The 27,473-nt window shown below is 39.4% G+C and overlaps 1 protein-coding gene across 1 annotated transcript; it reads right to left on the bottom strand.

Annotated features, from left to right (window-relative positions):
* Window positions 1-1,879: 1,879 nt before the first annotated feature.
* zgc:64106 (retinol dehydrogenase 11) lies at window positions 1,880-14,922 on the bottom strand. Its single transcript, XM_003442708.5, has 6 exons — window positions 14,590-14,922; window positions 9,384-9,623; window positions 6,384-6,473; window positions 6,025-6,213; window positions 5,159-5,268; window positions 1,880-2,243 (listed from the first exon to the last, which is right to left on the bottom strand). Exons 1-6 carry the CDS (start codon window positions 14,747-14,749, stop codon window positions 2,064-2,066), a joined length of 969 nt encoding a protein of 322 aa, XP_003442756.1. The 5' UTR covers window positions 14,750-14,922; the 3' UTR covers window positions 1,880-2,063.
* Between the last annotated feature and the right edge of the window lie 12,551 nt (window positions 14,923-27,473).

Here is a 27,473-nt window from a genome sequence, read left to right as displayed (position 1 = left end):
ACAGGCTGAAATGGGAATTTTAAAACAAATTCTCGACTCAACTGGACACCAACATAAAGAGAATAAAATTTGGGTAATGCGAGCTCGCTTGCAGATGTGAAAGAGATGGTTTATCTAAGCCGGTAAATAAGGTGTTACAATAATCTAGGTGTGATGACACAAATGCATGAACAATTTTCTTTAGTTCAAAGGTGTGGACCATACTTTGCTATTTAAAAATGCTCCTTAAGTGAAAGTAACAGGAATGTGTGATAGATTTTATATGTGACTCAAAGTCTGAGGAGTCGAATATTACACCATGATAACGAACATGGAAGCAATCACTTGACTGATTCTTGAATGTATTTCAGGAAGAGCTATAATCATGGCCTAAGTCTTGTTAGTTTAAAACAAGGCAATTACCGAAGCCAGTGACTAATCTGTGATAAACAGTCAGCTAGGGTGGACATCTGAATATCATTAGCATAGAAATGATACAAATTCCAGAAAAAAATTGAATCAAAGATCGATGCATGCTAAAGGAAGGATGGAAAAGGAAAATAATCATGGATCCAGGATTGCACCTTGTGGAACCCCACAGGTTAGACAAACAGTCCAAGTGGAGAATTTGCTCTCTCACTGAGCTTATGTATAGTTGATGGCATCACTTTGGGCTTTACTGCATTTTGACTGTCATTTTTCACTCCTTTCTAGAATTTTTCAGTTTTGTATTTCTTGACGCTCAGGAAAGATATAAAACTAAATTTAGATTGAAATGAATTGTGATTTGTTTCACTAGATGAATAAAGATTATTTTAAACTGTGACTTAAAGACAGAAGACAAAGCTTCTTAAGAAATTAAAAAAAGCAGCTTGTCTCATTTTGTTCATCTATGTGTGCATGTGTCCGTGCTGCAGGAGCGAGAAGGGAGAAAGGACATGGAGCCTCGATCAGAGGATGGCCAGTTTGAAGAAGTCATTGTCCAACAGGTTCCTCAGACAGAACGTGGTGGAAATCCCGTGAGCGCTTGCGCACACAGACACACAAATTGCCTTCACAACTAGTGTAAAATTCTCAATCCAGTCACAGTTAAAACACTTTTTTTCATTCAACAGAAGGCATTATTTTTATGTTTTATTTAACCTTTATTTACACAGGTTTGTGTAAATAAAGACTCAGTGAGTGAGTATAAGTGAGACTCAGTGTCTCATTTATAAGCGAGACCTGTTTCAGACATTAACACTTACGTGTGCATATTCTGCCCAGGAGAAGATCGTGGAGAATTCTGTCCGTCTTTCACCAAAACAGCTGGATCACGTGACTCCAGTGCTCGAAGAGATCATCCATGAAATAACCCAGGAGTGTCAGAAAGGTATTTGATTGGTGCAAGATAATTGGTGATAAGTCACATTTTTGAAAAAGCCGCAATATGATCTTATCTAAAGAAGCTTAATACATGCATGCAAATCTTTGTTAATCATAATGCTCTCTCACTGTCTGTCTCCGCAGCAAAGTAACAAGGCTGATAGCATGAGGGGATGAATGCTGTATAAATTCTTCAAAAAGCACAGAATGCTTTAAAGTTTTATTGTGTCTTACTGAATTAATCAATAAAGGGAAGTGATTGTGTCACTCATTCCAGTTTGCGCTGTAATTTCTGTGAAAGCATGTTGGCTTGTTGGCCACAGGGTGTCAGCCTCTTTCCCAGGAGAAACTGATTTCTCTCAAGCCTCAAGGAAATTCATAACCCTTTATAGCATGAGAGTTACTCAGACATAATGCATATTCTGAAAAATCATTTCTATCATTAAGCTATTTAGCAATGATCCCAAGGGACACAGACACAACTTGTAATATTTCACTAAATGTTCCTTTAAAAAGAAAGAATTGCACTGAGTGGTCACTGTTGGGTAAACTTTATTAGCAAAAATACAGTTATTTAAAGAAAATGTGCATGCAAATTACTTAAGGAAAAAAAGTAAAAATCAGACTTTGTGGTATCAGAATTGCATAGGTAGTAGGTGCAGTATGAATGAGTTTGGATTTTGACCCCTCTTGTTATCAAACCCTCCCAGCTAGTGGTTTCAGAGCTTTGATGTCAGTCTCTCGCAGAATTCAAAGTCCTTGACCGCGAGGGCAGCGTCCCGAGCTAAAGGGGTAGGCAGAGTCAGGGAACAGTCGCTATCAAAATACTTCCCGGTTACACCCTCCAGCTCCTCTGCTACAGCACAATAGATTGTGCTCACTGCCCCCTCTTCTGGTGACTGAAAAGGAGATTAGGAAGGTGGAGAGGAAACATGAACGTCAATAAACATCCTTAGAGCTACAAATATGCATCTGGAAAACATGTAATCCCAGCCCTGTTTTGTGCCTAGTACAGCCAGTTGTTGAGCACTGGATGACACAACAGATACAAGTGACAGATGAAAAACTTTAGGGGTGCAAGTATTTGTAATTCTGCCTCTATACACCACCACAGTGAATGTTAAGTCAATGTCCGACTGAAATATTAATTCAAGGGGGTGAAAATCCTTGGACATCACCAAATATACCAAATACAGCGCTGGGTAGGCTCTTTAGAAGTTTTCTGGCAAAGCCTCATTTGGCCTCACTGAAAGCAACCAGTGGTTTGTATTGTGCTGTAAACGTTCTGTATTTCCATTCCAGGTGTGTCTTGATTGTAGACTTTGACAATGATAGGCAAACCCCCGAATGTTATTCAAAATTTTTAATTCAGTGATAAATCCCTGTCCGGACTCTTTGAGTTCGGCCTCTCAGGCTCTCTGTGAACAATTTCTTAATCATTTTAGTGGGAAAGTTTTATTACTGAAGGCTTCACACTCTCACTCTCTTGTGCTGAATCCCGTTCCGGTTTTAGGATGCATGTCCACCTTTTCTCACTTTGAGCTGCTATCACTCCCCACTCTTAAGGGAATAATTGAAAAACTGAGAAACTCGAATTCTGTGCATGATATCCTTCCATCCCGAATTATCAAGGAAGGTTTTGAGGAAATTGGGCCTTGCATTTTATTCTTAATGAATTTATCATTGTTTGTGGGCTGTGTCCCGACTGCTTTTAAACATGCGGTAGTGCACCCCGTTCTTAAAAAAAGTAATTTTGATCAGAAAGACCCTGCCAATTATAGGCCAATCTCGAAGCTTCCGTTTTTATCAAAAATTTTAGAGAAAGCCGTCTTTCTCCAAATACAGGCTTATTTAGTTGCAAATAATATCACAGACAAATACCAGTCTGGTTTTAAGCCTCACCATAGCACTGAAACGGCCCTGCTAAGAGTCTATAATGATCTTCTTATATTCGCTGACTCTGGTCGCCCTGCCGTTTTAGTTTTACTGGATCTGTCTTCAGCCTTTGACATGGTTGATCATAATATACTCTTGATGAGGCTAGAGCATGTTGTAGGCATCAAGGGTTCTGCCCTTAATTGGTTCAATTCTTACCTCACTGACAGATCCTACTCTGTTGTGATAGGAGGATACTCTTCCTCTGTTGCCCCTCTCTGCTGTGGTGTGCCCCAGGGGTCTGTCTTGGGCCCTTTATTATTCTCTTTGTATATGCTACCCTTGGGCTCCATATTTGAAAAATACAATATTTCCTATCACTTTTACGCTGATGACATTCAAATCTACTGTCAACTGACTGATGATTTGTCAGCATCACTGAACTCTCTGTATGATTGCCTGAGTGAGGTTAAAGATTGGCTGTCAGAAAATTCTCTTGTTTTAAATGAGAAAAAAACTGAAGTTATGGTGTTCGACAGCCATATTCCTCGAGACCAGCTTGTTGCCCTGCTGGGGCCCCTAGCTAACTCTCTCTCTGACTCTATGCGTAACCTGGGTGTTTATTTGGATAGCTCCTTTAAGCTCGATAAGCAAGTATCATCTGTAGTTAAATCTGGTTTTTTTCAACTGCGCCAGATTTCTAAAGCTAAGCATTATATACCACATAGGGACCTGGAAAAACTTATCCACGCTTTTGTGACCTCCAGGTTAGATTATTGTAATTCCCTCTACTGTGGTCTCCCAGCCTTCTCTCTTCGAAGGCTGCAACTCGTTCAGAATGCTGCGGCTCGCCTTCTTACTGGAACTAGGAAGTTTGACCCCATTACCCCAGCTCTTGTCGATCTACACTGGTTACCAATCAAATATCGTATTGAGTTTAAAATCTTGTTACTCACGTTTAAAATCCTGAATAACACTGCACCCAGCTACCTCACTGATCTCCTTAATTTGCACACCCCTTGTCGTGCATTAAGATCATCAGATCAATTACTTCTGGCCCAACCTAAGCTTAGACTGAAGACCAGAGGCGATCGTGCCTTTGCTTCAGCTGCACCCAAACTTTGGAATAGCCTCCCTGCTTCTATTCGAGCCTTGGATTCTGTCCAATCCTTTAAATCAAGATTAAAAGCATATCTGTTTGACTTGGCTTTCCTGACCAGTTAACACCCTTTTAATCTTTTAAATTTTAATCTGTTAAATGTTTTATTAGATTTTATTAAATTTATTATTATTTTTTATTAATTTTACTGCTGTTTTTGTCTCATCAGATTTTGTATTTACCTAAATCTCCTGGTCTGTTAGTGCCTCTATCCTGTCTGTGCTAGTGCCTGATTTGTACCCTGTTATTGATTTATGTTGACTCTACATGTTACTGTGAAGCACTTTGGTGTGCCTTCGGGTTTTTAAATGTGCTATATAAATAAAATTGTATTGTATTGTAAATGTAAAAGTCTGCACTTCAATCACTTCAATTGTTTAATATGAAATCTGTTTTGGTGATTGACAGAAGCAAAGTAACAAAAATGGTGTTCAAAAACTCGTGGACCTAACTGTAATTTTGTTTTCCCACATTGCAGCAGACTATCTCATGTTTAAAATGTCGATATGAATGCAAGAACTGATGTATACATCACAGAGACAAGGGCTAAAAATGAAAGATATGAGGATACAACCTCAAGGGGAAAAAAGCAAAGAATAAGAACAAAGGATTCCTAAGATTCCTACAGCAGGAAAGCTTCATTTCATACTTAACCACAGATGTGTCAAATGTTTTAGTGCTTGAACTTGTTATTCTAGTTTTAGCAGTTTGGTTTGTGCCATCATTGAAACAGTCTGGATTTGGTATCTTATTTTAGTTTGGTTGCCTGTTTCAACTTACCTTGAAAAAGAAAAACCCAATGAGGTTGAAAATCCAACGGACCCAAAGCGAATAGTGTCTCATTACTTCTGTCATCACAATACCGGGATGGACGGAGTTTGCAGTTACATCTATGTAATGACAAAAGTACAACAAAAAACAAAAACAACACTGAGACGGACACCGAAAAGGTAAGCACTGAGGGTTTGATAAGATGTTGAGAAATTCATTTTCTCCTAAGTATTAGAGGCTGGAGTGAGTGAAGCAGGTGGAGCTGGCCTGGAGGCCAATTCCAGCTGTAAAGCAGTGCATTGCCCAAAGGAATGGTAATGAGAATTACACTGATGTGTTTTTGATGGTACAAACTGAAGTTCAGGTGCCGACCTATATGAGCCTTTTTCTGTAATGAAATAACATCGCCCAACAACTCACCGTTCAGCCTCTAATGATTGCAAGAGATTGACTTTCAGCATGATGCAAAAACTGAAAATGAAAGTTTAATTTGCAATACTTTCTAGAATCTAGAATCTCTCAATATTTTACCACCATCTTTTATGAATATTCAAGGCCAGTTTCATCTTTCAGATTTCTTAGAAAAACAGACAAACTACGGTATAATGTATAGTGCAAATACAGAGAGGAGGAGAGGAGATGTAAAGACAAACAATGGTCCTATGAGAATAATTTTTAAAGACTGATCATCATCAGAGAGTGCATTATTATTTAAATCACATAAAGCCGTGGTTTATGTGTATTTTAAATCTGAATGCGATCATCATCCATCTTTTGTTACTGCTTCTTATTTTGTGAGTTATTTTCTTTCAGTGTTGTTCCAATGGGAGAGATTACTCATGTATATTCATAATATTTGCTTTCCTGTAGCCTACCTGTGCCTTTTAGTCTGCGTGCTAGCTCGTTGGTACAGATGATATTGTGCAGCTTAGTGTTGTTGTAGACTTGATCCATGCGATAGGTCAGGTTCTTGCCGTGAAAATGAGAGAAGTCCACTTTACCCCTCTTGTGGTTGACTGAGCTGACACTGACAATGCGGGATGGAGATGAACTCTTCATCAGGTCTGGAAAGAATATGAAACACGTTGTGGCAGGAAGGATACGATGAGAAGAAGAGACACCAAAAAATGGCAGATATTTAGGATGACCTGACAATTGCAGGCAGTAGTGTATTATGCATTTCGTTTTCTCAACACAGTTCATTCGCTGTGTTAAATAGACCCCACAGTCTTACCCAGCAGCAGGTTGGTGAGAAGAAAAGGTCCCAGGTGGTTAGTAGCAAAAGATTCCTCAAATCCGTCTTTGGTTATGTTCCTTGGTAAACCTGATTGATAAAGAGTTAAACCCCTAGAATTAAAAGCTGATCTAAAAGTTGATGTCATAAATCAGACTAGCCTTACAAATATAAAAACAAATTAGCACAAGAACAACTGATCTTCTACAGTGAGGATTTCACTATACACATATTTAGCTCCACAAATGGACAATGATACAGTTTTTATTGGAAAGGTTTTCTAAGCTTGACGTGTAGCACAAGGCTAGCACACCGTGTACCACTCTCTGATACTCTGTGTGCTGTGTTTTAGTACAAGACAACTTCAGAAAGTTGGAACACTGCTTACATAATGCAGTGATTTACAAATCTCCGCTATGTTTGCTAATGGAACATAGAACATAGTGGTGCTAAAAAGAAACAGCTGAAGGAGCATTATGCAGCTTATTAGTTTAACTGGCAACAGGTCAATAACATGAATGGGAATAAAAAATAGCATCTTAAAAGTCTGGCAAAGTTTCTCAGAAGTAAAGATGGGAAGTGTTGAAAATATTTGGCATACAATGAAATGAAAAATACAATAAGATTATATTATATTATACTTTATCAGACAAGAATGGGACAACATTCCTCGCCCAAAAGTCCAGCAGCCGGTCTCCTCAGTTTCATGCATTTGATGTTCCCAGACATTTACAGACTCTTGTTAAAAGAAGATGGGATGGTACACAGTGGTCCCTTTGTAGGCGCCCCTTTGTAGTTTAAATGTTTATGCTTTCTATCTTCTAATAATAATAAAATAAAATAAAATATTGGTTTATGAGATTTGCAAATCATTGCACTCTGTTTTATTTACATTTTACACAGCATCCCAACTTTTTCATAATTATACTTGTAAATATTTGTGTTGCTGCCCTGCAAAGTCTGCCATACAAAATCTAGATCGGGGATGTCAAGCACAATTCTTTGAGTTGTAATGTAAAGTAATGTGTAAAACTACAGAAAAAGTTTTGGTAGCCCATTGTCGAAACTGTCCTGTAATTATAAAGCAAAAGGTTTTTGTTAATTCACAGAAATTCGTCATATTTTATTTATCTATTTATCTATTTTACTGCGGACACACAAAATTGTATAGCTGTGAAAAAGAAACAGGATCTTTTTTGTGATTTATTGGTTTATCTATTACTTTGGTGTGGTATGAATGGCTGTGGGGGAGATCTTTGTCAGGAGGACAATGTGTAAAATGGATGAAAATACAGTTTAGGTGCAAAATATATGCCCTCCATCAAATTTTCCATCAACTTTGGTTGGAGTCTTTGTCGGGCCGATTTTGGCTTCCGGGCCTTATGTTTGGCACCCTGTTCTAGATTATTTAGCTATTGCGAAGCGTTGCTTTCTGTATCAAGTCACGACAATGATCCATTTGTTTAGGCACCTGACCTCTGTGTGCATCTCCTCAATCCCTGCTGTCATGTTGATGAAATTGTTGTTCAATGATTCACTCACTAAACCAGTGGTTCTGAAACTTTTTTTTTGCCAGCCCCCCCTTTGTTTTACAAGAAAAATGTTCGCGCGTTTACGTGTGGACGAGGAATATAGAGTTCGTCACGCAACGTCAAAGGTATGTGCCTCTTTTCACGTCACGCTGTGCGCCACGTTATTGTTTACATGAGATGAATTGCAGAATGGCAGATAGAGACAAAATAATGTTAATCTGACTATCTTCAGGTTTTACACGCTTACATACACACGCAGTTACTGTCCCTCCATTCAGAAAGGCAGAGGCGTCACGGTGTAATTATTTTACATATAGTTGGGTTTTTCCCCCCTGTGTAATAATATTCAACATTGCTGTCAATACATTTTTCAGAAAATGCCTCTCTGTGCAAAATGGGTTCAAAAACAAAAACAGCTGTGGGATACTGTTAGTCCGTGATTTGAACAGGGGGAACAAATTACGGCAGGATCAGCCTGATATTATTTGTATCCCACTGTAACTTTACTGCATAAAGAGCTAACATGTCCAAAAATGTCAGGAGTAGTCATTACAAGAAGTGTTTGAGAACTAAAAATCAAGAATGTTGGATACTGTTTGTCCGTGATTTGGAGAGCCCAGCGCTGCTCCCGACGCAGGGAAACTAATTTTGCAGGGGAGACCTACCTTGGCACTTGTGCAGGTGAAGCCAAAGGGAAGATATGCTTCACCATATTTTCTAGTCTTTGGCTTGGAAGGAAGTTGGTTTGGAAATATATTTGGCGATGCTTCATCTCCTGCTTTGCGTTTGTGTGGGAGCCCCGTCAAAAACCTGTCCATTATGCTAGCAGTGTCCAAGCTTTCTTTCTTCTTTTTTTTTTCTTTTCATACCGCCCCCCCGTGCAATGGCTCGGGGGCGCGGTATGAGGGCCCCACACTTTGGGAACCTCTGCACTAAACAAACAAACAATCATCATAGATGATTGTTATGCAAATTAGAGCTGGCTTTTAATTTTCAACAAATTAAATTGAATATAGTTCCTGGCCAGCTGATGTGTTTTTCATTAGATCAAGCCTTACTTACTGTTTGCTCGCAGTAGAACTGCATTTTCATTCATAATTTATAATAGCTAGCATTTTTTGCTACGTCTCACAACATTGTGTGTTAGTTTACTATTTTAACACAAAATGTCAATTTTGTGTTAAAATATATTAAAATATATTAAAAAATTAATATATTTTAATATATTTTATTAAAATTTTTAATTTTATTAATATATTAAAATATATTAAAATTTTAATATTTAAAATTTTGATTTTTCCCCCATATTTGAATATATTTTTTCTAAACATTTTCAAATAAAATAAGAAATTTAATTCATTTGCCTATTTCTACTTCGTGTGTATGTGCTCATCTTCATCTAGTTATGAGCAGTGAGAGTGATTTGGTGGTTGTGTTGGAATCCTTGGACCGGCTCTGCTTGTATAACCTGATACTGCAGCATTGTTGACGAGGATGTGCAGCGCCTTCTCCTCTTTAAGAATCCCCTCAGCAAATGCTCGGACAGAGTCCATACTGGAAAGGTCCACCAGACGCAGATGTACATCCAAGTTTCCAGTTTTTTCCCTAATTTCGTTAAGTGCTGCTGTGCCCCTTGCTTCGCTCCGACAAGCCAAGATAACACGAGCCCCACGACGTGCAAAGTCCAGGGCAATGAACTTTCCAATCCCTAGCAGAGTGGAAGAAAACAAAATATTACTTGTTAAAATATGCTTAAATAACAGATTAATCGAAAGACAGATTTGCATAAGGTCTAAAGCCTACAAACGTTATGATTTCATTCTAAATTTAAGGAGTTTTCACATTATCTGGGCATTTGTTCTGTGTTTGCTTGCATTTGCTTGCAGATATGCAGCTTAAGCAGACTGAAGTAGATCTTTATCGCTCAGAAACTGTGACATGTTGTATACACACATATATGTATGTATATCGCATGTTAGTGGTTTTAAAACATATACCCAAATAGGCGAAGACCCAAATCTTTCTAAAACAAAAAAGCGAGGATGAAAGTGAGGACAAACTACTAAATGATAGTTGTTCTTATCTCACTCACTGAGGGAAGGTTAATTGATGTTATAAAATTATGCAATCTTTAAACAGTTCTCCATTACAACCTTTAACATTTAGAACTGAAAGGAAAATATTTCCTCTCCTAAACCTTAGAAGGAAACAGTTTGTTTGACAGCATGATGTCAGGCTTTTGTTGCGATTAAATTCAACTATTATTTCTATAGTGCCATTTCACAACAACAGTCATCTCAAGGCAGTTTGAACTGACCCTGGAGTGTTGAAAGAATCCCAACAGAACCACCTCCGAGCAAGAAGTTGGCAACAGTGGGAAGGAAAAACTTTGTTTTATTTGGAAACCTTCGGCAGAACCAGGTTCTGACAGCTAGCTGCTGCAACACGTTGAGGGTGAAAGGAAAGAGGAGAGAGCAGAGAGAAATAATTAAAAGGTAAACTATGGGAGAGGAAGTTATAGAGTTCAAGGTCGCCTGATCCGGCCCTAAGTTTTGTGGACTTTGTTGGGTCATTTATTGTTATATTTGATTTTCATGCATTTGGAGTTTTTAGTTTTTAGCTTCTGTTCATTTCCATTTGAATTCTTGTTAGCATCGATTTAGTATACTTGCTTATGTGATTTTTCCCCCAGCTTTCTTCCCCCCATGTCATTCTATGTCAAGTCTGTGTGTGTTAGTGTCACATCTGTCTATTTAGCTGATGACATCCCATTTTATTTTGGTAACTGGTTGTGTTCTGTGTCTTTTTATACATAATTATTTTAAGCTGTTTCACATTGCCCACCTGTTTCCCATAAATACCCTCAATGTGTCTTTGTATAAATAGTTCCACATGTGTTTCACTGTATTGCCTGGATACTGTTACTTTGTAAATGGGACATTATAGTTCCAATTCTGGGTTTTTGTTCAGACTTTCTTCAACTGAGACATGTGGCTTGAGATTTGTTTTAGATTTGGTCTTTGCATTCTGGATTTTGGGTCTTCGCTTTACACACTGTAAATCATGCTTTAATGAAGTCCCAAATCTTACGGTTTCCCACAACTCTCACTTTCCATGAACATCTGGTTAATCGATGACTTCAACTGCAGTTGAGAATAGACTACTTCTACTGCTCCCAGGCAACATCACATTCTGGAGCAGTTAGCATTGAGGTAAAAGTTTCCACAATTGCTGGAAATGTAGATGTGGACACTCTCATTTTGTCACTGGAAATTAATCATCCATACTCACTCAGTACGAGGATGTCTTGGAAATAACACATATGGAACAACAAGGCAATAAGAAAATGTGGAAAAGAGGAATGGGCTTAGATTTCAGATTCTTCAGATGAGCAAACTTGTTTTATTAAGCAACGTTTTTTTGTCATCTTCATGCACGAGTTATCATGTGGAACAATTTACAAACGGGCCTCAATTTTGACACCACATATGCTGAACACATGTGTGCTGAAAGGATTTTAAAAACGTTACACACTCAGTGAGATATCTTCCTTTGAAGTCATTTAAAATAGCAGCAATGAAAACTTCAGAAAGACAAATCTAAACCACAAACACTTCCACATTTCCCCTTAATTGTCATTTGCATTCAATTGTCCATCATAGAGAGTGTATCAGTGTAGCAGACACACACACACACACACACAAGGGAGAGACTTCTTTGCTAGCTCCATATTTACATTGTGTGGAATCAGTTTGTTTAAATGTAATTAAACACGCTTTAGTCAGAAATATGTTGCTAAGTTTTTTATTAAATAAGTCATAAATAGTCAGGTAATAATTGTCATCAGTAACTTTGATTTAGAGACTCCTATAATGACCAAAATTACAAAAACCACAAATAATACAGTGAGTCTTTCCCACTGTGTCTGATTGTTTATCTGACAGTCCGGTATTATTACCTTCACTGCACTGAACTAAATATTCTACCTCTACCTCAGTCTTTTACCGTGCTCACAGTAGCATTCGATCATTCCAAAGAGCTACGAAGGCACCTTAAACAGTGATGTTTCTTTGGGTCACTTTGTAAGTGCAAATTCAGAGAAAAACTATTGGATAGACTTAATGGCCAGGTTATTTATATCCCACCTCCCAGTTCCCAAAGCAAGTATTACTGTCTTCAGCACTTTTACTTATTCCCACATAACTGGAAGATGTGTCTTAATTCCTCAAAAGCTTTAAGATGGGTGTTTAAGTATACACATATTTGTATATTTATATACACAGAGATAATCCAGTGTGTCAGACTAAAATGGTTGCAGTCTTTTCTGTGTTTCTACTCTCTTTCTACTTTGAACGTCTTCTATTGTGTTTCTTTGACTGTATTCTAAAAAAAAGCCAAAACAAAAAAAACCTCCCAAACATATTTGGGTAATGGTAAAAAATGAGGCTGTTGATAATCAGTGACATTTCCCAGAATTTTTTTTGCTCTTTGTGGAATAATCTTGTTGTTGCACACGTACGCCTTTATGCCTGAGAGACTGTGTTGACTTTGGCATTTTGTTGCGTATATTTAACCAAAGAAATGGTAACAGATTATATGTTTTTTGCCACAGGCTCTTAGTAACAAAGTACATAAAGTTACAATTTAACCCTCATCCTACTGAAATATTTAACAGGCATAGACTACCAACTGCATAAACTTCCTTGGGACGTCAAGTGTAGATTACCCTAAGAACAATAGCAAATAATATATAATAGCGTTTTCTTTTAAAATGACTGTACTCCCCTTGATACTGTGTGATGCTTTAGTTTAACCTTAAGACTGCATAGGGAGATGGATACTTTTGATTGAGGTCCTCAGGGACCCCACGATATTTGTATTTTTTTTTAAAAACACAGATTAACCTCCTAAGACCCGAACTCTTCCACGACATGCATTTTTAATTTCTCTTTGATATTTAGGCATATTGGGGCCCGATGAATGTAAAAACAAAGAATTTCCAGATTTTTTTTTAACCTTATTTTTGTTTTTAAGAAAAATGAGAGCCACAAATGAGGATATTTATTTAAAATTTTGATAGAACAGTAGCAGTATAATGTCCTCGTAAGTGGATATCAGGCCCATGTAGAGCAAAATTGAGTATTTTGTTCAAAATAACCAAAAATGTGATGTCCACATATGTGGACGGCAGGTCCTAGGAGGTTAAAGTAGAAATGAGAAAACAATGATGTAATCACTCCAGATTGACAAAGTCATAAAACATCTGGATGTGTCATGGTCTCTGGGTTGTTGACCCAGGATTTTGAACTCAAAACTCAAAGCCCTGGGGCAATGACCCAATGCATTGAGTTTTTATTCCCTTGTGTTTCCAAATCCTGTGTTTGGGTCCTACTCTTGCCACAAGGCTATACAGCAAGCCTCAGAATGACAGGAAAAACAACTGAGATATAATGACAACAACCACCACAACAAAAAAACCCCAGAAAGAAAAACCAAACAAACTGCAATGTCTTTTTGACATTTGTACAAACAATTGCAGAAGAACCAAAGCGTAAGCAACCATGCTCACTATGAATGTTCAGAGTACTTAGTTAAATATTAGGTGAAGTGCTGGGCATGAAAATCCTAAGCATCAAACATTTTGACGGCATATAAAAGGTGTGTAGCTAACACTGAATAATGTCTCTGTCCTATCACTGTTGTCTTTACCTCCTACATTTTTACTATGCTGGTTTTAGTGCTTCTCCTATTCTCTAAACAACTCTGTTACCTTTAGATTTAATAAAGACGCAAGAAGTCATAGGTTAGATTATTAGTCCATGAATAAATGTTTAATGTAGGTGAAATTTTAGATGACCCTTTGTTGAACATCCTTTGGTCTGGAGTAATAAAAGGAAATTTTAGAATTTTTTTTTTTAACTTCCAAGTAAACAATTAACATGCTTCAAGGTCACCTTATCTATATTAGCGCAGCACTGCAACTCCCGAAGAATGAGATTTAGTATTTTAGGTTTAGAATGACTTTAAAATAGATGCATATAGACAGATGCATAGATCATGGTACTGGTCCTGATGAACAGCAATGGGAACTATATTCTAAGACCACAAAAGCCTCCTAATAACTTCAAACAGCAGGGATAATGAATGCACACGTTAGTGTCTGAGAGCTGAGAGGAATGAAAGCTGGAGTTAGAACCACTCCATTTTACCACAGAGTTTTAAGTCGCGGTCATGCAGAATCTCTGACAGATTTTTACACGATCTTAAACGTCAAAGCATGTCGGCTGCCTTTCAGTGTAATTTGTTTGTTTGTTTTTTGAAGTGCAACAAATACAGCCTCTCTTCATGTTCTTGCTGCTACCTTGGTATTTCCTGTAATTCCTGTAAATGAGACCCTCAGTGATGACACACCCTAGGATCACAATTTGTGGATAACCCTTCATAGTCATGGAATGTGAAGAGACCCCCCCCCACCCACACACACACACACACACACACACACACACACACACACACACACACACACACACACACACAAAATAAATAAAAACATAAATAAAATAACCCCCAAGCCACCAAAACAAACAAACAAACAACAACAAAAAGACCGCAAGAATTTTAACACCAAACTACGCCTGCAGCTTTGTGTTAGTGGCTCTTAATATTCAACCAACCTGTATTGGCTCCCGTCACTATAGCAGTCTTCCCTGTCAGCCGCACGGCGCAGGCTTGTGGATTCCAGCGGTTTCTCACCTGCAGGCGCACAACAGCAGCCAGCAGCGCCGTCGAAACAGCCCAGAATGGGTGATAGAAGAAACCCAGCCAAGCCATCATCCTGCCGATGAGTCTAACGTCCGCGAGAAAGAAATAGACTGCTTTCCCTCCTCTCACCTCTTTAAGTAGGCGTGTTATGATTCAACTATCCAAGCACGTTGTCATGGTCCTGAGTGTGTGAACCAGTGTTTTTGGTTGTGTACTTTTACGTTTGATAGTTTTATGACTGTTGTTTTGGGTTTCCCAGGGTTTAGTTGTGTTCCCTCTGTTTGGTGTCATCCCTGCTTGTGTATCCCCTTTAGTGTAGTAGGGTCTCTGTGTTAGTCCGCGTCTCTGAGTCTGTGTCATTACGTGCATGTGTACGTTCCTGTTTTATTGTGAAGGTCTGCGTTTTATGTGAGTGTTTTCAGTTTGCCTCCCTTGTCTCGTCACGTTAATCACTCCCAGCTGTGTCACCTGTGTGTAATCTCCCTGTGTAGTTAAGTCGTGTCTTCTGTCATTGTAGTTGCTGGTTCGTCTGCGTCTTTCCGTCCATCATCCCGTGTATTTCCCTGTGGATCCTTGCATCTTTGTTTCTGGTTAGTTTTGTTAGTTTCATGTTCACCCTCGCCATTTCTGTTTCTATCTACTTTTGTTTATTAAACTCACTTGCACCAGAGCTGCCGCTTCCTGGGTCCTAAATCATTCACACACGGCTTGCCCTGGCAACCCGTGACACACGTGGTTTAATCTTATATCGGAAGAGGGGCTGAAGTTGTTTATTGTTTTGTTTCTTGCACAGTCTAACTTTTGTTATCGTCTCTCTATAAACTTTGGAGATTTGTAAGAGCAGAAAAATGCGACTCGTGATTCAGCGGCCAGGTTTAGTCTCCACAGCTATCTCACAAATTACATTTAAACAGACAGCCTCTTTATTCATATGCAAACCATCTGGGCTGGTGAACGACGGAAGTGTTCATTTATTCAAATTAAGCTTGATTTGTTGGAGCCCTGGTCGACATGGAGTGGGGTTCTCACCAGTTTGCAGAATAAGAGACAAGTAAGCAAAAGTTCAAGCATATGGATGCAATTGCTCTACCAGCTAGGATCAGATATCAGCAGTTTTGAGGGAACACATTAAAGCTGAACACATGGTCCTATCCATAGCTCTTCCATAAACTCCATGAGCTCATATCAGTGAGAACAAATACATAAATCATACACATTTGGCATTAGGTACACTTTCTTTTTAACAAGTTGTTTTGGATCATTGCAAAGATAGTCCCAGACAAATATTTTAATTATAATTTTGCAGGAACTGAACCAACATAGGGATGCGAGGCCATTCAACTGGAGCAGGTTGATTGGGCCGTTTGCCAACTCCTTTTCTGATACTGTGAGGAACTTGGGTGTCGTCTTGGACAGTTCCTTCAAGCTGGACAAACATGTGTCTTCTGTAGTTAAATCTGGTTTCTATCAATTACGTCTAATCTATAAGGCCAAGCCCTACATACCACGTAAGAACCTGGAAACACGTATCCACGCCTTTGTTACATAAAGATTAGATTACTGTAATTCCCTTTATACTGGTCTCCATTCTGCCCTTGTTCACAGACTGCAGCTCGTTCAAAATGCTGCTGCGCGTCTCTTAACGGGAACTCGTAGGTTTGAGTCTATTACTCCAGTTCTTTCCGACCTGCACTGGCTCCCCATTAAATATCGCATTGATTTTAAAATCTTATTGCTCACTTTTAAAATCATAAATAACAGCGCGCCCAGCTATCTTACGGATCTCCTTAGCTTTTATACCCCCAGGAGAGCGCTTAGATCAGCAGGCCAAATGCTCCTGGTGCGACCTAGATCTCGGCTTAAGACCAGAGGTGACCGCGCATTGGCCTCTGTTGCACCCTACCTCTGGAATAATCTTCCTCAAGCTATTCGCGCGCCTGATTCAATTCAGTCTTTTAAATCTCGATTAAAAATGTATTTATTTAGCCTTGCCTTCCCACCCTCCTAGACCCTGCATTTTTAAGTGTACTGTAACTTATCTGTTTTGCTTTTGTTAATGTTTTTTATGATCTAACCTTCAGCCTTTCGGCTCGTGCCTACTATGCCTGGTGTATCATTGGCTAGTTATGTCTCCCACCTGTTAGTATATTTTATTTTTATTGTTTTATTTACTTGCATTTATTATTGCTCTTATTTGGTTTCTGTGAAGTACTTTGGCATACATCTGGTTTTTAAATGTGCTATATAAATAAAATTGTATTGTATTATATGTTTCACTGCCCACACTGCTGATTTTAGCTAATTCAATTTCATGTAATTTTGCTACAAAAGTGCAACATTTAAAGGAATCTGGTGTAATGAAATTTACATAATTGTTTATAGCAAGTACATTTTCCCTAACAATTAATTATTTGAATAAATAAACCTTTGATTTGATATGTTTCAGTTTCATTTTAATCAAAATTAATAGTTCATGTTAAGAAGTGAATAATCTTTTATTTTTATTTTTAGCGTGAGGGAGCTTCAGAGGTAAATACTATTTTACTATTACTATTAAAATTTGTAAAAATTCTTAGTTTAGTGCTGGATAACAGATGAAACTATAAATTAGGAAATTAATCCTTTATAGTATTTCACTTGTTTTCCACATTTACAGAAATATATTGCAAAAATATGAAAAAAGAAAGCACCAAATGTAATTATGTAAAAAGTATACAAACCTCACACTTCAAAATAGCTGTGATGTAACTTTAAAAAAAAAATTAATACACTACAAACCACTTGTTTTTTTTAGATGTCAGGTCAGACCTGGTATAAGGATTTGTCTTTTGAGCTGCCTTAATTCCTTGTGATATAAATTCAAATAGGTTCTGGAAACATGTAACAGGGCAGCCTTCAGCGGCTGGAAACACAGTGAGATGGACCAAGGCAAGTGTAGTGGAACAAAAAGTATTTATTTGCTATACAGCTCTCCTTACAACAATTCACTTGCTGAGCTTCACAGTACAATCAACCCTCTCTAATGACAACCGGTAACCTTAAATATGTTCAGCTGTCACAGACTAAACCATTATTCCACTCTCAGGTAAATTCTTAAATCCCAACCTTCCACCACAGTATACAATATATCAATTAGAATACATAAATACATTTCACATTTTTATATTAATAAATATTTCACACTTTAATTTTACACCAAACCCAATATTATAGAAACCCAAAACCCCAAGCACAAAAAGATTCACCACACTCTCTTAACCAATGGTCTCTCCCGGAACCTTTAAATGGTGTCTGAACCCCCGGGGAAACATTTGCCCAAACACTTTGAAAAGGACACAGTCAAAAAAGGTGAATAATCATTATCTTACAAACACTTATTTGCACCACTTTTATTCCTAGATTTCCCACACACACATTTGCATTAGTTTTCCTTACTGGTAAACCTTAATCACAATCTCAATCACCATTCTTTTTTCCTCACAGACAACCACCACATTCCTTGATGAGGAGCAGCTGTGCAGGATCTGAAACAAGGCTACCAACTGATTTTAAAATTCCCAATAAATATTCAATAAATAATTAAACTTCTTGTGTGCAAATGTCTTACTGTGCAAATCCATGCTTAAAGTGCAATGCTAAATAAAGTGCTTGATAAGGTGCTTTTAATGAAGTGAGAAGTGTGCTCTAAAGTGCTATACAGATAATATAATATAAATAAATGTAGTAAGGGAGTCCTCTTCCTTACAAAACATTCCTCCGAAAATTTGGTTGGTATTGATAGAAAGCATCACACAGTTACTGCTGATTTGTAAGCTGTACATCAGTGATGTGAATCTCACGTTTGGCCACATCACAAAGGATCTGTTCTACTGACAGGCATTCTTCAAATGGTATGTTTTGACAAATACTATGATGTTGAAGTCCTGCAGGTCAGCGTGACCTACCTAAAAGTAGCTAACTGCAAAGTGGAGAGTACTTTTTTTTAGTTTTTTTTAGCTGAACAACTCCCAGAATGAAGTCAGGAGTAGGAGTGCACAGTAGGCCACATTCTATTAATTAAGAACCCTCCGACAGTCCCGTATGTCTGTCATTGGTGGGATTTGTCCAGGGGGTGCTTTTTTGCCTCTTTTTGTCTAACCTATGGGTTTTATTGAAATTGCTTTTCAATGAACTTTTTTCTGCAATTTGAAGCTACATCTTGAGTGGTTTTAATGTATCCTTTAGAGAATAAATTTGATCTTCACCTCCAATTTTTGACACAACTGTTGACATGAAAATCAAAAACACACAAAAAGGAAAAATACGGTGGCCCTGAGAGGCCAAACAGACTGCAACCAAAGAAAACATAAGCAAATAGAAAAATAACGCAAAAGCACACAACACAACAGAACACAAAGTACCTAAAGTTACAATTTAACCTTCATCCTACTGAAATATTTAACAGGCATAGACTACCAACTGCATAAACTCCCTCGGGATGCCAAGAGTAAATTAACCTAGGAACAATAGCAAACAATAGATAATAGCAAAAACAGCTTTTTCTTTTAAATTTACTCCCTACTCCCCTTGATACCTTGTGATGCCTTAGTTTAACACACATGCCAAACATTAAGTGAAGAAATCTTCATCTTAAGACTGCATAGGGAGATGGATAGTTGTGTGGATGCCCTCAAGGGCTTCCACACTACTGAGTTCCTGTTTCTCTTTATTATGTGTGCCTATGCCAAGAGGCACACATATTACTATTCCTCGGATTTATTATTCTTATTATGTGTGCCTATGGAAAGAGGCACACATATTACTATTCGTCGGATTTATTATTATGTGTGCCTATGGAAAGAGGCACACATATTACTATTCGTCGGATTTATTATTATGTGTGCCTATGCCAAGAGGCACACATATTACTATTCGTCGGATTTATTATGTGTGCCTATGACAAGAGGCACACATATTACTATTCGTCGGATTTATTATTCTTATTATTATTATTATGTGTGCCTATGACAAGAGGCACACATATTACTATTCCTCGGATTTATTATTATTATTATTCTCCAGTTTCCGCCTGAAATTTTGCAGCGAATCTCGCCCCGCAGTTTTGAGACAAGCTTCATATATGTTACCTCATTTTGTGTGGCCGGATCTGGAATGGTGTGCTATGACTTTTGGTCTTTATGAATTTTATAGTTTTTTAAATATTAATATTTTAGTGAAAATTTTCCCGCGCTCCTCTGCCGAACAGTTTTGACATTAGGGTTACATATGTTAGATCATTTTGTGCGGCTGGAGCTGGACTATTATGTCATGACTTTTGGTGTTCATAACTTTTATAGTTTTTTAAATATTAATATTTTAGTGCAAATTTAGGCCAATTCATCTTTTGGCGCCAAATAAACAGACTTCATTTGTGGTGTGTTGGCTCTCTCTAGTGGTATGCCGGGAGTGGTACAGCCTGTCTACCCTTATTTGGATTACCGTAATGATGACAATTTCAACGGTGCGCACAGCGTCGCTGCTTTCAGGAGCCATTGGAATTTTTAAGGTTGTGCAAATCATTCAAAAGTTACGGTAATGCTTGGTGGAAAACTCAATATCCCACAATTCATAGCACGCCTCTACAGAGTGAACAATGGCGGCCACCACTTCGTTTTATATGTCTTTTATTCGTGTTTCTAGGTCACAAAATAAGCTTTTAAGATTATTTCAGGCGAGAATGTAGGTGTGTAAACTTCAAATATCTGCTTGTTTTATCAAGACATCCCATATTTAGCGACAGTGCTCTGACTACGTCGGTCCTGCCTGACAGCTAGCCGGCTACCTAGCTAGCTGCCGCACTTGGCTGCAAATGGATAGCGAGGGGACTCTGTCTGTCGTTTCACCTCCCCGGTCTCTCGCAAATGCCCGCATAGAATCGGAGTTACAGCTGGATGTGGAAAAAATAACTGAGTTGTTTGGTGGTGGAGCTACAACAGAGGGCAGCTATCCACCGGTGTGTGACAGAAAGGACATGCCGCCAACGAGACATATGAGGCCGGGCAGGCGATTGCTAACGCGGTGGTCAATCATGGATCAGGGAAAGCGAAGGCAGGAGCGTGAGGTGAACTGAATTTCAGGTAAGAAGTTATGACCTGCACTCTATTTGGGTCAGATATAAACCGAGTTTAGGTGTAGTTTATTTAGCAGCAGTTCTCTTATGTGTTGCTGATAGCCGGCTAGCTAGCTAGCGCCGCTAGCATAGTTAGCTCGCGCCGCTAGCAACCCTTCGTGAAAAAGCACCCAGGCTTGGCTTATATTGAGGCGGGTGAAACTCGTGTCAGCACCCGGTCGCTCTCTATTTGGGTCAGATATAAACCGAGTTTAGGTGTAGTTTGTTTAGCAGCAGTTCTCTTATGTGTTGCTGATAGCCGGCTAGCTAGCTAGCGCCGCTAGCATAGTTAGCTCGCGCCGCTAGCAACCCTTCGTGAAAAAGCACCCAGGCTTGGCTTATATTGAGGCGGGTGAAACTCGTGTCAGCACCCGGTCGCTCTCTGTTTGGGTCAGATATAAACCGAGTTTAGGTGTAGTTTGTTTAGCAGCAGTTCTCTTATGTGTTGCTGATAGCCGGCTAGCTAGCTAGCGCCGCTAGCATAGTTAGCTCGCGCCGCTAGCAACCCTTCGTGAAAAGCACCCAGGCTTGGCTTATATTGAGGCGGGTGAAACTCGTGTCAGCACCCGGTCGCTCTCTATTTGGGTCAGATATAAACCGAGTTTAGGTGTAATTTATTTTCGTTGACCTTTTACAATCGTACTGCCACGGGAGTTTATATACAGCTGTGTGCGCACTAAGTTACTGACGTTGGACTTTATTTTATTCATTAGGGTTAGTTCATAGAGTTGCCGTGCCGTAAAAACGGAATCGTCCCACATTCAGAGAAAACATTATGATTTATTCTGTCGTTACGAAGCCTCCCCTGTCATTCTCTCGCGTGTTGAAACGTCAATCATGAAACTGATCAATGATCGGCTGTTCGCTCTTATTTATCGCACTAAACAACAGCAGCACGTTTAAGCTTGATCAGCTGTTGTTAGAATTCTTTTGATTTTAATTTCTAGTATCAGCTGATGTTTGCTGGAGCATGAAGATGAAATCAGGAGATGTCCTTACTGAATCATCAGAGCTGAACTGGTGATGGAGAAACAGGTTTACACTTTAGGTGACATGAATGAGTTGAAGGGAAGTTATGAGTTGTTTCTGAGAGACAAAGACCAAGCTCCTTTTTTGTGTAGCTGACAGCTGGTAACTGTGCAGGGGCAGCTAGGGCATTAACAGAGAAAGGTGGACACAAAGATATACTTTTCTTTCTTACTCTCATATAAAATATTTAGCTTTTATTAAATAGTTATATGAATCTCACAACCAAAGTTTGTATAATAATACACAAGATTGGCTGTAGACCATTGTTCATAATTCAGAACACTGTGTAAAAATAACAAAAAACAAAAAGTGAATGCATGTGTGAAAAGTGGTCCATAATGTAATGCTTCAAAGCGTGTTCATGCAAACATTGTCGGGTCTGCCGTGGTACAATGGGACTTCTGCTCATGAACCTGTGTGCACAGCGTCTGCAAATCGGCGCTGTACGAAGTAACTTCATCTTTACACAAAACTGTAAGCTGTCATCTGTGAAGCGTGAGCGGTGTTTGTTTTTACCATAGTTCATGGTGGAGAATGGCTGCTCTTCTGAGTTTTGCTCTCTGTAGCCGTATGAATGGCAAACTACAGTGATTAGCAGCGGCATAGGCACACATAAAATTTCTTCTGAAATTTTCGCTTTCTAGTTATTATTATTATTCTCCATCTTCCGCCTAAATTTCGGCACGTATCACGCCCCGCAGTTTTGAGACAAGCTTTATATATGTTACCTCATTTTGTGCGGCCGGATCTGGAATGGTGTGCTATGACTTTTGGTGTTTATGAATTTTATAGTTTTTTAAATATTAATATTTTAGTGAAAATTTTCCCGCGCTCCTCTGCCAAACAGTTTTGACATTAGGATTACATATGTTAGATCATTTTGTGCGGCTGGAGCTGGACTATTATGTTGTGACTTTTGGTGTTTATGACTTTTATAGTTTTTTAAATATTAATATTTTAGTACAAATTTAGGCCAATTCATCTTTTGGCGCCAAATAAACAGACTTCATTTGTGGTGTCTTGGCTCTCTCTAGTGGTATACCGGGAGTAGTAGAGCCGAAAAGATTTATCCTTGTGTTGAAAACTCCATATCCCACAATTCATAGCACGCCTCTACAGAGTGAACAATGGCGGCCACCACTTCGTTTTATATGTCTTTTATTCGTGTTTCTAGGTCACAAAATAAACTTTTAAGATATTTTCAGGCGAGAATGTAGGTGTGTAAACTTCAAATATCTGCTTGTTTTATCAAGACATCCCATATTTAGCGACAGTGCTCTGACGACGTCGGTCCTGCCTGAGAGCTAGCCGGCTACCTAGCCAGCTGCCGCACTTGGCTGCAAATGGATAGCGAGGGGACTCTCTCTGTCGGTTCACCTCCCCGGTCTCTCGCAAATGCTCGCACAGAATCGGAGTTACAGCTGGATGTGGAAAAAATAACTGAGTTGTTTGGTGGTGCTATAACGCGGAGCTACAACAGTGGGCAGCTATCCACCGGTGTATGACAGAAAGGACATGCCGCGACCGCCGATCGACCGGTGTTTGCTAATGCGGAGGTCAATCGTGGATCAGGGAAAGCGAAGGCAGGAGCGTGAGGTGAACTGAATTTCAGGTAAGAAGTTATGACCTGCACTCTATTTGGGTCAGATATAAACCGAGTTTAGGTGTAGTTTATTTAGCAGCAGTTCTCTTATGTGTTGCTGATAGCCGGCTAGCTAGCTAGCGCCGCTAGCATAGTTAGCTAGCACCGCTAGCGACCCTTCGTGAAAAAGCACCCAGGCTTGGCTTATATTGAGGCGGGTGAAACTCGTGTCAGCACCCGGTCGCTCGCCGACAGTATGTGTTTTAGCTGGACTTATTTTTCGTTTATATGGACCGATGATTTATTTATTTATTCATTTTAGTAACGGTATAAACAGTGAAAGGTGGTGGATTGGCCAGATGTAAACTTCAAATATCTGCTCGGGTTACCAAGACATCCCATATTAGCTCTGATGTTTTCGGTGCCTGCAAAGAGCTAGACAGGTAGCTAGCTAACCCGAGCTGGCTGTCTTTTTGACTCAGGGTCATAGCTGGACTTATTTTTCGTTTTTATGAGCCGATGAGGGTTTTTTTTAGTAACGGTACAAACAGTGAAAGGCGGTGGATTGTCCAGATGCTGGTCGATGTGGAAAAAATAACTGAGTTGTTTGGTAGTCGCTGACGCGGAGCTACAACCGAGGGCAGCTATCCACCGGTGTGTGTCAGAAAGAACATGCGGGGAACGAGGCGGCGAGGCGACCGCCGATCGACCGGTGGTAGATCGTGGATCAGGGAAACCGAAGGCAGGAGAAGCAGGCGGCTGCCGGTCGGAGCGTGAGGTGAACTGAATTTCAGGTAAGAAGTTATGACCTGCACTCTATTTGGGTCAGATATAAACCGAGTTTAGGTGTAGTTTATTTTCGTTGTGCTGACTTTTTACAATCAGTTATAATAACTCGTACTGCGTGGTAGCTAGCACGATGGAGTTTCTATACAGCTGTGTGCGCGCTAAGTTACTGATGTTGAACTTTATGACAGCCTCCCCTGTCATTCTCTCGCCTGTTCAAACTTCAGTCATGAAACTGATCAATGATCGGCTTTTCTCTCTTGTTTGTTTATCGCGCTAAACAACAGCAGCACGTTTAAGCTTGATCAGCTGTTGTTAGAATTCATTTGATTTTAATTTCTAGTATCAGCTGATGTTTGCTGGAGCCACAGCTGTAGAAGCGGCTGGTCGAAACCAGGAGATGACCTTACTGAATCATCAGAGCTGAACTGGTGATGGAGAAACAGGTTTACCTTTTTTTTAGGTGACATGAATGAGTTGAAGGGAAGTTATGAACTGTTTCTGAGAGAAATAAACACCAAGCTCCTTTTTTTATTTAGCTGACAGCTGGTAACTGTGCAGGGGCGGATCTAGCAAAGCTTTTGCCAGGGGCCAGGTAGGGCATTAACAGAGAAAGGTGGACACAAAGATATACTTTTCTTTCTTACTCTCATACAGGGAGTGCAGAATTATTAGGCAAGTTGTATTTTGAGGAATAATTTTATTATTGAACAACAACCATGTTCTCAATGAACCCAAAAAACTCATTAATATCAAAGCTGAATGTTTTCGGAAGTAGTTTTTAGTTTGTGTTTAGTTTTAGCTATTTTAGGGGGATATCTGTGTGTGCAGGTGACTATTACTGTGCATAATTATTAGGCAACTTAACAAAAAACAAATATATACCCATTTCAATTATTTATTTTACCAGTGAAACCAATATAACATCTCCACATTCACAAATATACATTTCTGACATTCAAAAACAAAACAAAAACAAATCAGCGACCAATATAGCCACCTTTCTTTGCAAGGACACTCAAAAGCCTGCCATCCATGGATTCTGTCAGTGTTTTGATCTGTTCACCATCAACATTGCGTGCAGCAGCAACCACAGCCTCCCAGACACTGTTCAGAGAGGTGTACTGTTTTCCCTCCTTGTAAATCTCACATTTGATGATGGACCACAGGTTCTCAATGGGGTTCAGATCAGGTGAACAAGGAGGCCATGTCATTAGTTTTTCTTCTTTTAAACCCTTTCTTGCCAGCCACGCTGTGGAGTACTTGGACGCGTGTGATGGAGCATTGTCCTGCATGAAAATCATGTTTTTCTTGAAGGATGCAGACTTCTTCCTGTACCACTGCTTGAAGAAGGTGTCTTCCAGAAACTTGCAGTAGGACTGGGAGTTGAGCTTGACGCCATCCTCAACCCGAAAAGGCCCCACAAGCTCACCTTTGATGATACCAGCCCAAACCAGTACTCCACCTCCACCTTGCTGGCGTCTGAGTGGGACTGGAGCTCTCTGCCCTTTACCAATCCAGCCACGGGCCCATCCATCTGGCCCATCAAGACTCACTCTCATTTCATCAGTCCATAAAACCTAGAAAAATCAGTCTTGAGATATTTCTTGGCCCAGTCTTGACGTTTCAGCTTGTGTGTCTTGTTCAGTGGTGGTCGTCTTTCAGCCTTTCTTACCTTGGCCATGTCTCTGAGTATTGCACACCTTGTGCTTTTGGGCACTCCAGTGATGTTGCAGCTCTGAAATATGGCCAAACTGGTGGCAAGTGGCATCTTGGCAGCTGCACGCTTGACTTTTCTCAGTTCATGGGCAGTTATTTTGCCCTTGGTTTTTCCACACGCTTCTTGCGACCCTGTTGACTATTTTGAATGAAACGCTTGATTGTTCGATGATCACGCTTCAGAAGCTTTGCAATTTTAAGACTGCTGCATGCCTCTGCAAGATATCTCACTATTTTTGACTTTTCTGAGCCTGTCAAGTCCTTCTTTTGACCCATTTTGCCAAAGGAAAGGAAGTTGCCTAATAATTATCACACCTGATATAGGGTGTTGATGTCATTAGACCATACCCCTTCTCATTACAGAGATGCACATCACCTAATATGCTTAATTGGTAGTAGGCTTTCGAGCCTATACAGCTTGGAGTAAGACAACATGCATGAAGGGATGATGTGGACAAAATACTCATTTGCCTAATAATTCTGCACTCCCTGTATAAAATATTTAGCTTTTATTAAATAGTTATCTGAATCTTACAACCAAAGTTTGTATAATAATACACAAGATTGGCTGTAGACCATTGTTCATCATTCAGAACACTGTGTAAAAATAACAAAAAACAAAAAGTGAATGCAAAAGTGCATAAATATTTATTTTACGTGTTTGATATGTGTGGCGGGGCGTGGTCTGCAGTGCCGCTGCAGGGGAGGTGGACCCACCTGAGGGGCATCTGCAATCACACCTCTCGGGCGTAGTCTGTGCTCTCTCGGCTGTTTTTTGGGTGTGTGTCGGGCTGTGAGTTGAAAAGCTACAGCTGGCTGGGAGGGTACACCAACCATGTGTGAAAAGTGGTCCATAACGTACTGGTTCAAAGTGTGTTCGTGCAAACATTGTCGGGGTCTGCCGTGGTACAGAGGGACTTCTGCTTATGAACCTGTGTGCACAGCGTCTGCAAATCGGGGCTGTACAAAGTGACCTCATCTTTACCCAAAACTGTAAGCTGTCATCTGTGAGGCGCGAGCGGTGTTTGTTTTTACCATAATTCATGGTGGAGAATGGCTGCTCTTCTGAGTTTTGCTGTCTGTAGCCGTATGAATGGAAAACTACACAGATTAGCAGCGGCATAGGCACACATAAAATTTCTTCTGAAATTTTCGCTTTCTAGTTCTTATTATGTGTGCCTATGGAAAGAGGCACACATATTACTATTCGTCGGATTTATTATTCTTATTATTATTATTCTCCATCTTCCGCCTAAATTTCGGCACGTATCACGCCCCGCAGTTTTGAGACAAGCTTCATATATGTTACCTCATTTTGTGCGGCCGGATCTGGAATGGTGTGCTATGACTTTTGGTGTTTATGAATTTTATAGTTTTTTAAATATTAATATTTTAGTGAAAATTTTCCCGCGCTCCTCTGCCAAACAGTTTTGACATTAGGATTACATATGTTAGATCATTTTGTGCGGCTGGAGCTGGACTATTATGTTGTGACTTTTGGTGTTTATGACTTTTATAGTTTTTTAATATTA

This window comes from Oreochromis niloticus, linkage group LG5, assembly GCF_001858045.2.
Source record: "Oreochromis niloticus isolate F11D_XX linkage group LG5, O_niloticus_UMD_NMBU, whole genome shotgun sequence".
Classification (NCBI taxonomy): domain Eukaryota; kingdom Metazoa; phylum Chordata; class Actinopteri; order Cichliformes; family Cichlidae; genus Oreochromis; species Oreochromis niloticus.
The sequence above is the reverse complement of the archived record's forward strand: the minus strand, read 5'-3'. Positions and strand labels throughout refer to the sequence as shown.

Bases quoted from the DNA above. Each gene is read 5' to 3' on its own strand.
- zgc:64106 (XM_003442708.5), bottom strand. From the start codon at position 14,749: ATGATGGCTTGGCTGGGTTTCTTCTATCACCCATTCTGGGCTGTTTCG. The intron at 6,214-6,383 runs GTAAGACTGTGG...TATTCTTTCCAG, and splicing joins TCTCACCAACCTGCTGCTGG to ACCTGATGAAGAGTTCATCT. The intron at 2,244-5,158 runs GTAAGTTGAAAC...TCTCCTTTTCAG, and splicing joins TTGGGTTTTTCTTTTTCAAG to TCACCAGAAGAGGGGGCAGT.